Source organism: Vanessa atalanta, chromosome 1 (genome assembly GCF_905147765.1).
Source record: "Vanessa atalanta chromosome 1, ilVanAtal1.2, whole genome shotgun sequence".
Classification (NCBI taxonomy): Eukaryota; Metazoa; Arthropoda; class Insecta; order Lepidoptera; family Nymphalidae; genus Vanessa; species Vanessa atalanta.
In genome coordinates this window covers 8524571-8537969 of record NC_061871.1, presented here as the reverse complement: position 1 = coordinate 8537969, position 13399 = coordinate 8524571, and the positions used below count along the sequence as shown (strand labels likewise).

The 13399-nt window shown below is 32.9% G+C and overlaps 1 protein-coding gene across 3 annotated transcripts in view; it reads left to right on the top strand.

Moving 5' to 3' along the window:
• Positions 1-11183, top strand: part of LOC125077859 (protein bunched, class 2/F/G isoform-like) — a 127649-nt gene extending 116466 nt beyond the window's left edge. For all 3 annotated transcript variants that reach the window (XM_047689987.1, XM_047690130.1, XM_047690064.1), the window contains one exon: positions 9117-11183. In XM_047689987.1, coding sequence (XP_047545943.1) covers positions 9117-9329 — 213 coding nt within the window. In that variant the 3' untranslated portion in view covers positions 9330-11183. The remainder of the gene's footprint in view (positions 1-9116) is intronic.
• The last annotated feature ends 2216 nt before the right edge of the window (positions 11184-13399 follow it).

Here is a 13399-nt window from a genome sequence, read left to right as displayed (position 1 = left end):
GTTATTTATTCCAAATGTACTAATTTCGATCAGAAATAGGTACATCCATTTTGTAGTGGCAATCACGTACTTAAACTAAACTCAAAACTAAACGTACATAAACTTATGGAAAGTAATTTTTATATAGGTAGGTAATTTCTAGTAAACAATTCAAAGTGATTGTGGTTTTGTTGAACTAACAATATAATTTTATATATTAACGTAAGCAGAAGAGAATACATTTAGCTTACACAAAAAATAATTCTTTACAAACAAAATTATGCAACGATCGCATGTGTGTCGATCCGCAAAATACCTTACAGTGACGATAACCTCCGATTACTATAGATAGCTATTAGGGCTAATTGACACAATCATTATCGCACTTCAACAAAAAATAATGAAGAAAGCAATTCGGCCAAAACGAAAAATGACACTATCTAGTGTAATATTTGTTCATCGTAATCAATTGTTAATACTTTTTTTTAAGCTATAACATTATTTGGACATAATATTTATTTTTGGTCTTTCGATTTACGTCAGACTTCAGTCTCTTAATAAATTTTATATCACTGTTAATCATAGGTGTTCGCCTATGCTGCTGTTTTCGATAAATAAAAAAATATGTTTCCAGCATTCGTACACATCAAAGATCTAACGCAATGGTAAAATGTAATCGTACTTCATTGCAAGACGGTGCTGTGTCAGTGTGCCGTATAAGTTCCGCATGTGCTCGATACCGATTCTACGAAACGGTATGCACACGGCTGAGAAAACAGCCGCTCGTTAGATAAAAAGCCTGCTCAGATATCAAATTAATATCATGGGAACATTCGAGTCATTCCGAATAAATTTAAAATGTACTGATGGATTGAACTAAGGCAGATCTTTTGTAGTCTTCCCTAAGGGAAATATCCTATAATTTGTATTCTTCTAATCTAGTTAAACAATAAATTAGAGCATTTACGTTTAACTATGATAAAATATATCAAGTTCATTAATCTGATTTTATTTGTAAACAGTATGTAACTGGGTATCTCCGGGTGTGTTAGTTGATGATATTTCATAACAATGTGATTTCATAACGTGTTTTTGAGTTCCTGCACTTGGTAACAATTCGAAATTAGAGCTAATATTAACCACAGTATTATTTGTTAATACCGGATTTTCTGCGCCTTTATTGGACTATAAAACTTAATTTTTCGAGCAATGTAGAAAGTTATGGATCATATTTATGAAACTATTATCACCAAAACATTACCTATACCTTTATGGAGATTTTCGTTACTCTTTTTTTACCAATTTAAAACATAATTGATTTGCATACATAGAAAATGATGTGAAGCCAGAAGTAATTTTTATCTAAAAACAAACCTAAATTTAGCAATCAAGAGCTTCTTCACCCAACCAAAGCATCCGGTTACGTAGATAGAATAGCCATTCAGAATTAAACATTTTAATTAATGTAAACGTTACAAATATAAATTACATATCATTAAATATTATAGCAATTACAAAACATTGATGGTCATATCTTTCTTTTTTAATTTTGTTTTCTCAAGAATGTTTGCATCGTTCAGAAATTCAAAGTAAAAAAAGTGTAAGTCTTGTATGAGTTATTAATTATCACGCGTGTTTAAAGAAGATGACAATTTCTCTATGCAGTCCTTCATTATAATAGCAATTCATCCGAGAGACACTCCAAAGTTCCGTTACAAGATCTCGGAGAAGCTTGAGACTAATAATTTACCTATTTTTAGTAACCAGGAAATCAAAGGAGTTTTAATATAATGTTACAATGCTATATTTGCCAAAAAAAAAAAACTTTTTGTACATTTGTATAATAACTGTAATTTAGGTATTCGGTAATTTTTATGCTTTTGCTAGCTACAGTTTATCCATTTTATTTTAAGGTCGAATATTAGAAAATACCCTTTGATTGATACAAGCTAAATATAATATAATAATTTTGCTTTAACAGCTCCTGTAATGTAAAGTGAATCGTTTCATAATACCGCAATGATTCCTAGATCACTTTTGATGTTATTTGTATTACTTCGTTCTTCCACAACCCGTGATATTTTCGTGATTGCAATTGAGATTCATAGATGTGCGTTATTGGAGTCGACGCGCATCGTCTATAATTAGCAGCCACAGATGGCCTCAAGCGATTGACCCCAATCCGGCCCTAATGCCCACTAACATAACAACGTATTTTTATCACTCCATGTCCAGTACGCTCGTCTGATTATTTTTGCTCTAATAACGCACCGGCTTTAATGTTGTTTACACGCTTGGTTTGTATCGTTTTAATCTTGTCGACATTAAAAGTATATTTATTTATTACTATTATCACATCTTTTAAGATTTTTATTTGTTTGAATATTATAATATAACAATCCGAAATGTGAATCGAAGGTTTCTTTATCAAAACTCTCTTGCTAGATATTATGAGTTAACTTTGTTCTGTTATATAAAATTAACAAAATATATCTGCAATAAAATACGTATTTATTATAGCATTTGTAACAGATAAACACTTGACTGATAACGTTGATAATATTATCCACTTCGTTATATTTTTTAAATATGTTTTTAACACGATTAGATATACATACTCGTGATATATCTGATTTGCATTAGCGTACAAATGTTATTCAGAATTATAATCAAGGTGCTGATTTTAATTCTGGCTATTAATAGGTTACGATATAACGATACAAACATAGTCACGTGTAAAATGTGACACCAGTTTACCTTGGGGCGCCATTAAATGTAACTGTAGCGTAAATTTGAGTTGAGAATAAAGTCTGTACTGGGTTTATCATTTTTACTCTTGCTTGTTTCGTAAGATCACACACGCCTTCACGTATTACATCACCCAGTTATATATGTTTACACAAGATTCGTCCATTTGTTGTTTAGGATCCATAGCTCACACTACTGACCCCGTTTCCCTCAGTCGTACGCGTGAAATGATCTTTTTTATATTTTCTTTGATCATTTGCTGCAACAACGCATGTTAAACATCATGTTTGTTTAATTTCCCATTTCTCTTCGCCTTTGAGTTTTGTCTTTGTTTCCTTTTGATTACGTAACAAATTTGTAACACTTATCTGTAAATACTATTTACCATTACTATCTATGATCATTTTATAGTCATAACAAAAATGTCGCTAGCCGAATTCTCATATATATATTTTGGCATAAATTGTTTCCACGACAATTTCCTTCATTAAAACTGATGAAAAATAAATGTGTGGTAGTATTTTTTGTGTTCAAGTGCCGCCGTATGCTAATTTGCTTTGTGTACGTGATTTGCATGAACCAGGCGTGACCTGCCGGGACTAAGAATAGACACGGAAGGAAAGCTGGCCCCGTTGTGCCACTGGAGTGGAGACACGTGCTCAACTGATTACACTGTCGATTGGTTAGTTGAAGCAAGATAAAGATTAGCAGACGTCAGGGGGTCACGCAAGGGCCGTCGCGTGCTAACTTTGAGTCGCGAGAACTAGTGGCAAAACGGCAAATTGCTCTTTATTTTCACACTAACTTTGAAATCGTGGACTATAAAATGAAACTTGTTCTTATACTGTTTTCTTAATTAGACAACCTCCCGTTCAATAATGTTTGTTCTGCGTGTCTGTTATTGTAAAGTATTTGGTATGTAAATTGTATGTTGGTACATCCATTTGAGATTTATAGACTTCGACATCGTTGGACCGATGATTATAAAAGTTAGTATGTGTATGAATTTTTTTGGAGAAGGAAGTTATACAAGGACTATATTATAATTCGACGCTAGGTTTAACTCATATCATATAAAAAATATTGCTTCAATAATGATCTTAGATATAAAAAATATATATATATTTGCACAATTATTAAAACAATATTTGCAAAAATGAATAACAAATATTTATCGAAAAACATAAATTAGATTACAATATCAATAATATCTCAACGGAATATTTATCTGTTACTTGCAAACATTGTATATTTCCACGTTTAATCCAACAGTGGAAAAATACATAAATTGTTGGACTGACTTCAACTTCAACAGATTTATATCTTAACCATCGTTCGTTTTATCCTACGAACCATCAGGTGATATTGTAAACATTGTTTTCATCAATCTGGGCTAACAATAATTCTGAGATATATCGTAGTTCTGAGACATATACATTAACATTATAGTATTTATTGGCACCTGTAAACAATGGGTATTTATCACTAATAATTTATTAGTATTAGAAATTACCATTGAGATATTTATTTCGGCAGTTTACATATTATGTTTTTATTTGATAAGTAGAGTTGTATGCCATTTAAAATGCGTCCCTGCTCGAAGGCTCTGCTCTCCGCCTTATACTCCTTGTCAGGTCCTTGACAGATAACGCCACCTTTTCAAGTCTTAGTAATTCGTAACTCGAAACACATCTCATCGGCTAATGATATATAATAACTCTAGTATTAGTACCAAAAAGCCGACTAAAACTTGGTCATTTGTTGGAATTCAAAATAAGTTATCCAATGATATTCGCTTGACCACCGCAATCCTTTGTCCGCTAAATTGCAAACAATGTTGTTTTTCTCTTAACCTTAACCTATACACAAATTTGTATACATTATACATTTAAATCTTCTAATGTAACCAATATAATTATTAAAATATGCGATACGGAATATCACCTTGCGTTTTCCACACTGGCTATGTTCCTATTTATTAAAACGTAGTCGTTAGTCACCCTCATTCATTAATAATACCTAGATTCCGTGTTCTGTTCATTCTTCTGTAAAAACATACTGTATATTTAGTACAATTATCAGGAAAGAATTGCCTCGCGTTATCAAATCGTGTTATCGTAAAATAATAATTATGTTGTACGCATCAAATTTCTGTAAACCTCTTTTATTTTATTGTATCCTTGTCGTGAGGCCAAAGAACCTTTAGCTCTTCGTAAACACCTATAATGATGTTTTCATCTCTGAGGTCAGTAATTCTTAAGATATCAGGATAAGTAAGGATGAGTTGTCTCTTGTCAACGACGTACTCTTTAGGTCAAGAGTTTTACTATTGCAATGACCCTTACTTGCTCTCACTTAAAGTCGCATGTTCTTATCGCTCGGAGATAAGTTGACGACGTCAATACATGTTTACTTTGTGTTTTTTTAAATGGATAATGATTAAATTGCTTTAATACATTATATTATGAGTAAGTTGATAAAAACGTCTGCACAACTTAATGTCGTATTTGTTCGTAAAAAGTTCGGAATTTCTAGTAAACAAGTTACAAGCAATTATAACGTATGACTTTTAAATATTGTATTGTTTTCTTTTTGAATTAATTTCCTTTAGACGCCTATATGAATCATAAAATTTCGGTGACCTATAAATTAATTTATTATTATTAAAACCCTTCGCAACGTTAACTCACTATAGTAAAACGGTGTCATATATAAAAATAGCACAATGATTGTCAGCTGTGCGAATAATCTTTAGAATAACAATAACGGGGCACTATTACGGCAGTGTTTGAACATATGGTTTTGAAATAACTCAGTGCAACAATTGTATAGGAAAATATTATTTTTACGTGTAAACGTATCATAAACAATATCATATTTATACATTTATATTCTGCAACATACATTACGGTTATTATTTTGTGCGTGCGCTGTGGAAATAGTGTTCATAATTCATATTGTCACATATTTAATTTGTTACATTTCAATTACTTTTTTTTTATATAATATTTAAATACAACAATTTTAATTGCATCGTTTTTTTTTTTTACTAAATGCATAACAGATATAGGTAACGCAATTTCACATTATAAAACCAATAACAATTGTTTTTCTTATCGTAAATTGTAAACAAAAGAATTTGCGTATTAATTGTGTCATTAGCAGCACGCAAACGTTTCATCGTGTTATTTTTATATTCAATTGTATAGCATCACCCGCGCTAGCTGCTTAATATGGCGATGATGTCACCCAAGCATAAAGTTTACGGTCGCCACTACGTTTTGACTTGCTGTCTTGTTTACCTATTCCTCCAGTCAAACCTGTTGTTTTATATCCACGATTTGAATATACATTTTTTGCACTACGGACAAAAATGTTGTTATTGTTTTTGTTTCGTTTCCATGCGGACGTTTATCTACTTTACTATTGTTTATCTTCTTGATATATTTTAGATTTTTACGATTACATGAAATGGTACTTAAGATATTATATCTTGTTATTTATGGATCGTATGATTAATTTTTTTCGTACGTTTGTAATTATCTTAAAATCGGTTATGTGTCTCTACTTGCTTTTTCTATAAATACCATTATAAAGATTCGAAATCGACGTTTCGTAAAATATTTTAACCGAAATCTTCGAACGATCATTGTTCCTGCCAGTTCGATCGCCGTTTAATGCAACCCGGCAGGTTTTTATCTTATGCCCTTGGGTCCATTATGTCATCACATCTGTATTTTTGAACGTGACTGCGAAAAAGTTCACTGCACTCGCAACGGGGACATTGCACTGATTCCGATTACTCTCCGGCTAACTGTTAGTCTTCTGTTTTAATATCGATAACATCAACTCGTTCATCTTATCTCGTCCTCTTAACGCAATTCTCGTGCTCTTTATCATTATCTAATTTACCTACTAACATGCTAACATTGACACATGCGATAACCGACTGTTTAATTTATGCTTGTGCTAATTTATCGCTTGAGTGATGTGAGTCGTAATCACCAGTTTCCTGTACGCCTTGCCCAGGTTGCTTAGAAGCGAACGAGGTGGTCAATTGACTATCAATATTGTTTGATTTCAATGAACCTATAGGCGCCCCGTCAATCTACAAGCCTGACGCAGTACTGCTGAGTGAAACTGGTGAAAACTAGTAGCGCTGAACACTTTAATTCTTCCATTCTAATTGGAGGTCGCAGCACCCACGTTAATACAAGATCACATCACTTAGTTTTATTTTTAATCGTGCTAATAATAATGTCAGAACATTCAGTTGAGACCACATTTAGTGTCATGTTCATCTGCACATGTGTACCTTGACTCATGCACGTCATAAAGTCTAGATTCCACGTAGGCGGATGGAAAAATAGCTCGTTGTTGTGAATGAGGAGACACATTTTTCGAATTGCACTTATTTATGTATTGGCTATACCGTCGTTGCTAATAGATTCAATGAGTTATCTAATATAAAATGTCTTAGATTGTATATGTCCGCATTCTTACATTCAATTAACATAGAATTAAACTCAGTTCAGTTAATATCAGGTTATCCATATCGTTACAATATTTTTTACTGTAATCGTTGTTTTCTAAAACGAAGTCGCGACAAACTTGTTTGCTGACCGACAGTTAATCATATTCGTCTTTACAAGGTGCGAAAATAGACGGTCACATTTGTGCCAACGTGCAGTTAAGATTCGTATATACGTTTTAAATGATTTTAAACTTGCTTGACAAGGTACTTGCATATATAATATAATATATGTTAATTATGGTTTCGATAAATTAAAACTTATTAAGAACAAACAAAGGGCGTGTATTTAGAAACCATGGTGTAGTTCGTTTGGTTTATTCAATAAATGAACTATCTATATTTTGAGTTTTAACTAAAAAAATACGTTATATTGAAATATTAAAGTACTATTTATATATCTCTATGTATATTTCTGTAAATGAACAATTGTAATAAGATAATCCTCGGCTGGCACCAAATATAGTTATTTTTACGTTGTTTGAGCTGTAGTTAGATCATGAATATTTTTCTATCTTATTAGAGCGCTGCTAATTTACCTCTGGCGGTGATAATATTTGTTCTAAAATGATTCATCTAATGGTACTAAAATAAATCCTTCCTATACTAACACACTTATTTTAAGTTTCTTTATGTTCGGCTGCATCCACGTCTGTTTTAAAAATGTTTTTATTATATATCTTTAATACAACTAATAAAACTCTTCCTCATCATTCCACTATCGTCCTTTTCATAATCATTTCTTTTTGAAAAAGCTAGAACATAATGAGCGAGAACTGTAGCTAAGTACATCGCCACTAATTGAATTCGGAGTCCCTAACAGTCTGGGTTTCCACCAGGGCATTATATTGTGACACTAATTAAGGTCCAGGACCCAGAGAAAATAAATGAAAATCATCTACTTACATTGGTTGTGTTACTGGACATCAATCGTTATCATAAATAGCGCAGTTATCCGTGTCTCTCCCTCCCTCTGATCATTTTGATGTCTTTAGTACTTACGTATTTTCTTTTATATATTGTTTTGAATCGACTCTATTTCTGGTATGTATAATATAGTGTTAAATAACCAAGATTGCTATCATTATTTGAAATCATGGTTATTGTGATAAAAGCGATAATTTAATTACATATTACAGAATATGTATAAGATATTATATAACATGTTATACATGTGTTAGTAATTAAAAAGTAAAATACTTAAATATATGTATTGTTTGTTCTCGTATAAATATATTATCTACAATATAGAATCTGAAAACAAGAGCTTTGTTGATATCGTGTAAAGTACAGGGTCCACACACGGATCGCGTGGCGATGACGTGTGCGCCGCCATTTTAAATAGGGCATGCGCGAGCGCAGACCATCAGTCGCCCGGTAGGACGCGTAGACGTTACTCGAACGCGCCACTCGCTATCGCAACTGTCCTTTCCTCAGTTGCATTATAGCCGCCGTTGGCTTATAACGTGTATCTAATAGTCCCGAAAAACAAGTTCAACGCTCAAACATGATTGACGTTATTAAACCTCGTGATGGTTGCCTTTACGAGATCAGGCAAAAGGGACAGAAAAACCCCTGTTACGTGGTCGTGCCTGATACAAAAGTACGTTAATATTGTAAAATAAATTATTTGTGTAACATTTACTTACGTTTAAAATTTGGACGTGTCAGTCTTACATACAAGAACATTACGGTCTTTCGTTAAATTTTCCATTAAATTATTAGTTTATTGTTTAAATGTATTCATATGTGTTGAAATTCCATTATTCTTAAATTATAACGACTCTGCTTTAATTAGTATTTTATAGGGTCAGTATTTTTTTTGTAAATGTCTAACAAAACTTTTTCATTTTTGCAGGATCTGGTTAAGAGCCACTTGATGTTTGCGGTGCGCGAAGAGGTCGAAGTCCTCAAGGAGCGCATCGCTGAACTCATGGAGAGAATTAACCAGCTCGAAGTGGAAAACAGCTACCTGCGCGCGCATGCCAGTCAGGACACGCTAGCACAGCTACCGGCCGCTGGCACTAAGCCGCCGCCACAGCCGCAGGGCCCGCAGCCCCCGGTCTCGTAGGCCGGCGCCCGGAGCCCGTGACACCGCCTGCCGGCCGTCGCCGGCTCGCCTCCTCCGGCCTTCCCCCTCGGCGTACGCGCGGACCCAGGGAGTCATTATGGCTGTGCTATGTTAATTCATATGTTAACAAGGGACGACCGCCGCCCCGCCGAGGGACGCGGATGCACCGCGATCGCGTCGACGCCGGGGCCGTGCGTCGCCCGTGGACATCGTACGCTGTACACCATTCGTATATAGTTAGCCCGTCACTGCTGCGCGACGACGGCTCCAAGATGTCGCCGCGCACGCCGATCCTTTCGTACTATTATGCTTGGATTTATAGAAATATATTTTTCTGTTATTTAATCTTTAGAGTGCAGAATCGTGCTAACTGCCGCGCTTTCGCTATGCGTCTCGGTAACGAGCCCGTTTAGTGTAACGATGTACGACTATATTTTTGTTCGGGTTTAACGTCTAGACATCGCTATCCGTAACGTATTCCATATAAGAAAGTATCTCGTAAGTCGTGTGTTTATAACAATAATGTAATACTTGAATATATCTACGCATTGAACAATGACTGTTAATTTATTTTCTATAATTTTATTAGGTATCTTAATTTAAGTTATTTATCGAGTTTTATCGTGTAACATTTGAAAATGACATTGTAGTAGTTTTGTGGACTCGATCCAATAGCAGCACGGCTGCGGCTGGTTTATCCTTCGCAAAGGTTGAGGTTCCCTAAGATAAACGAATGACTCAGTAGATTGAGCTCTGACCTAACTCTTTCTTAGCTTTATACGGTAGATATATAATATAAAAGCTTTGGTTGGTTGGAAATTTACAATTAAGATTCCTTCATCTTCGGCTGAATGTCTTCCTTTTATACTATCATTCACACACACGCTCTAAAAAAAATGAAACGACTTTATACATTTTTTATATTGTTACTGATTAACTAACTTGATCTTATCGTTGTTTAAATACTGTGAGATGAAATCTTGCAGTCGAATCCATAATAACCAAGGTTTTGCGATACGTAAATTCTCGGCATCTAAGTTTTCAGTATTTATAATATTTATCAAATAAATTGCACGTGGTCGTTCGTCAACCTCAAGAGTAATGATCTGTCTAGCGTTCTTGAATGTGTGGATTTGTCCTTTAGTTATACTCTTAATTGATACAGTTAATATAATGTTTGGATGTATTCATCTGTAATTGATGTTAGTGTAATAAATAATAATGCGTCGTTTTTTCGGGGATGTAGCCTCGCTTACGCTGGCTTTAGAGAATTTTGCACGCTGAAATTAAAAAAAAAAACTATTTTTATTCCAGCCCTTTACTTATACGAATAATAGAGGTTATAGCGATTTAACATTGTATTTTTTTAATGATTAAAATTGTTTGTATATAGTACAAGTTGTAATAGAATCGTGAGTAGGAATGTAAATAAAGAGAGTGCTTGAAGGCAAGGGTATATTGTCTAGAAACGATGAAATGATATGGGACGCTCCGCGAGACGTGTCTAATGTAAGTTATATATTGCTGTATTTAAAATGCTTTACTGTTTATCGTTAAATAATCGAACAAAGTGGCTGGGTCAGGTCACGTGTATCGTATAATATATTAAAGGTCTATACGAGGGCAAGCCCAGCTACTGTTACTATCAGTAGATTAGTATTTTGTACAAGGCTACGTATGTGTATAGATGATGATGAGGTCGTCTTGATTATTGTGAATATGCAGTAATTAACTCCATTATTAGATTAACGATATATGATTCTGATATTGTAAATATACTGTAAACAGAATGTCCAATGTAGCTTATGTTGACCAGAAGGTTCCTCGTACCCAATAAATGCAAAATTATTAGAATGTTGTTTGTTATTATCCTTTATTTACACCCCTCACCCCTATCCAATCGACTATCTCACACAACGGCATAAATAATTATACCAATATATATTTTTTTCTAATGAATCGGATGATTACTATTTATGATTTACAACATAAATTATATATTAAATAAAATTGGTGACAGGATATCATTAAATTTAAACTAATGGTTAGTTTTGGAATGCTAATAATCATATGTTCCATATATAGCCTATTACACATAGCATATTTGTAATTAACAAGCCATATGAGGTGTATTTTATAAATAAAACAAAACGATGCCTCTAAAGGACAAAAGAAGGTTTTATTAAATTAATCTATTACGACTATCGTGGCATTAATACACAGAATGTTTACTATTTTTGTACGAAATCCTTGTCGTTGTACACATGTTTGTGTATAGCCAAGATATGGTTATCACACCTTTATAGCAAAACATGATATCAAACTTTAAATATTTACGTGTTATATATTTCTTGTTTTTTTAACACCAACAGTACTTAGATATTTATTAAATAAGGTTTTTATTCACTAAAGTGAAAATAATAGTATTTAAATTTATGAAAACTATTATACTAGTATAAAGACTTATGTAAGTACATATTGTATAAGACAAAATCAAAATTACAAACCAGAGTTTTTAAAATAAAAAACTTACTAAGGCAGATTATTTCTCTGAATATAGTTATTTATTATTCGTAACAAAATATACATTTTTGTACTTGAGATAATTGAATCTCTTTTTCTGTTACATAAATGAAAGAATTTGAGGGATTAACTTATTTGAATTCTGTTTTAATAATAACACGACGACGAGAAGTATGTCAGGTAAGAACTGAACGAGACTCAGGGCTGAGGCAGTAAAGACAACTGTCTAGAGGCCAGGCTAATACTACTAGATACTAATGTTTCGGAAACAATAGTTTTAAAAAAAATTGTGACGTCAATTTTTTTTCACATTTAAATAGGCTGCGTATCTTCATAATATTGTAAAAAGACATCGTAATTTTTAATAAAGATGCTCTGCGGTAGAAGAAAAAGTATTTTAGCAAGATAGAAAAGGAATGAAGGGGCCATGACACGTGTATTGCCTAGGGGCTCCGATATGGTTAATACGACCCTGACGAGCCTAAACAAGACTTTGTGATTACCCTATCAACACAATGAGATTGGTCTGTATTAACCGAACAAAAATCGATATTATTAAAGTATAATATACGTATATTTTTATATTGTATAAATGTATTTTAATAATCACGACGGTCTCTCAAGCAATGCCGATGAAAATTTAAAAGGTTTGACAAACAATCAAAATTAAATTTTAGGCTTTTCATTAAAACATAATGGTGTTCTTGTCTGTTTTTGAAATTAATAATGGATTGTTATGCACTGCTCTTTTACAGACTCCTATTCCAAACTGCGAATTACATGTCAACACAAATTCACACAGGCTCGTCATATAGAGCCAGTGCGTTTACGAATACGCAACGAGTTGTTTTACAAAAACTTAATACATTTTTAAAATACACAACAGATGACCATTTTTATTTTGTTTTCGGCTGTGTGCAAAATCCACTAGTTCTAGTTCTAGTGTTACGATTTGGCAGCTCTTTTGATTAGTTATGTATCAAATTGTCGTAAACCTAAAAAATATAATCTTTGAATACTAATAACGACCAGTTTCTTAGTTTCTGTATATGTGAAAATTCGCATGGAACACGTAAGATTTTTATCTTTCAATCGTACATACATAAAACATCTACAATATTGTAACTGCAACTTAAGTCGTACGTCGGTTGATAATCGTGCCATTCAATATCAATGAAACTAAGAACTAGTTCTTTAAAGTGCTACTAGATGAAGCTCGTAAACAACCTATTTTATAATGATATTATTTTTTGAATTCTTGGTTTTTAAAGATTAAATATATCTTTTAGAAGATAGAAGTGACTAATTAAATATATTTATGTATTTTATATATATATATTTTTGCGGCAAAACGACGTGTCAACACTGATAAAAAATAAAAAAATGTCTGGTGTATTGATTCACTGTTGGTCATATATTAAGGTTTAAATAAATATATTTACTCTTTTATTATGTGATTCCTCAATTTAAGATTTATTTATAATTTAATAGAAGTATACTTATGTAAATATACGTAAGTTTTTCGATATCTATTTCTTTTTTATTTA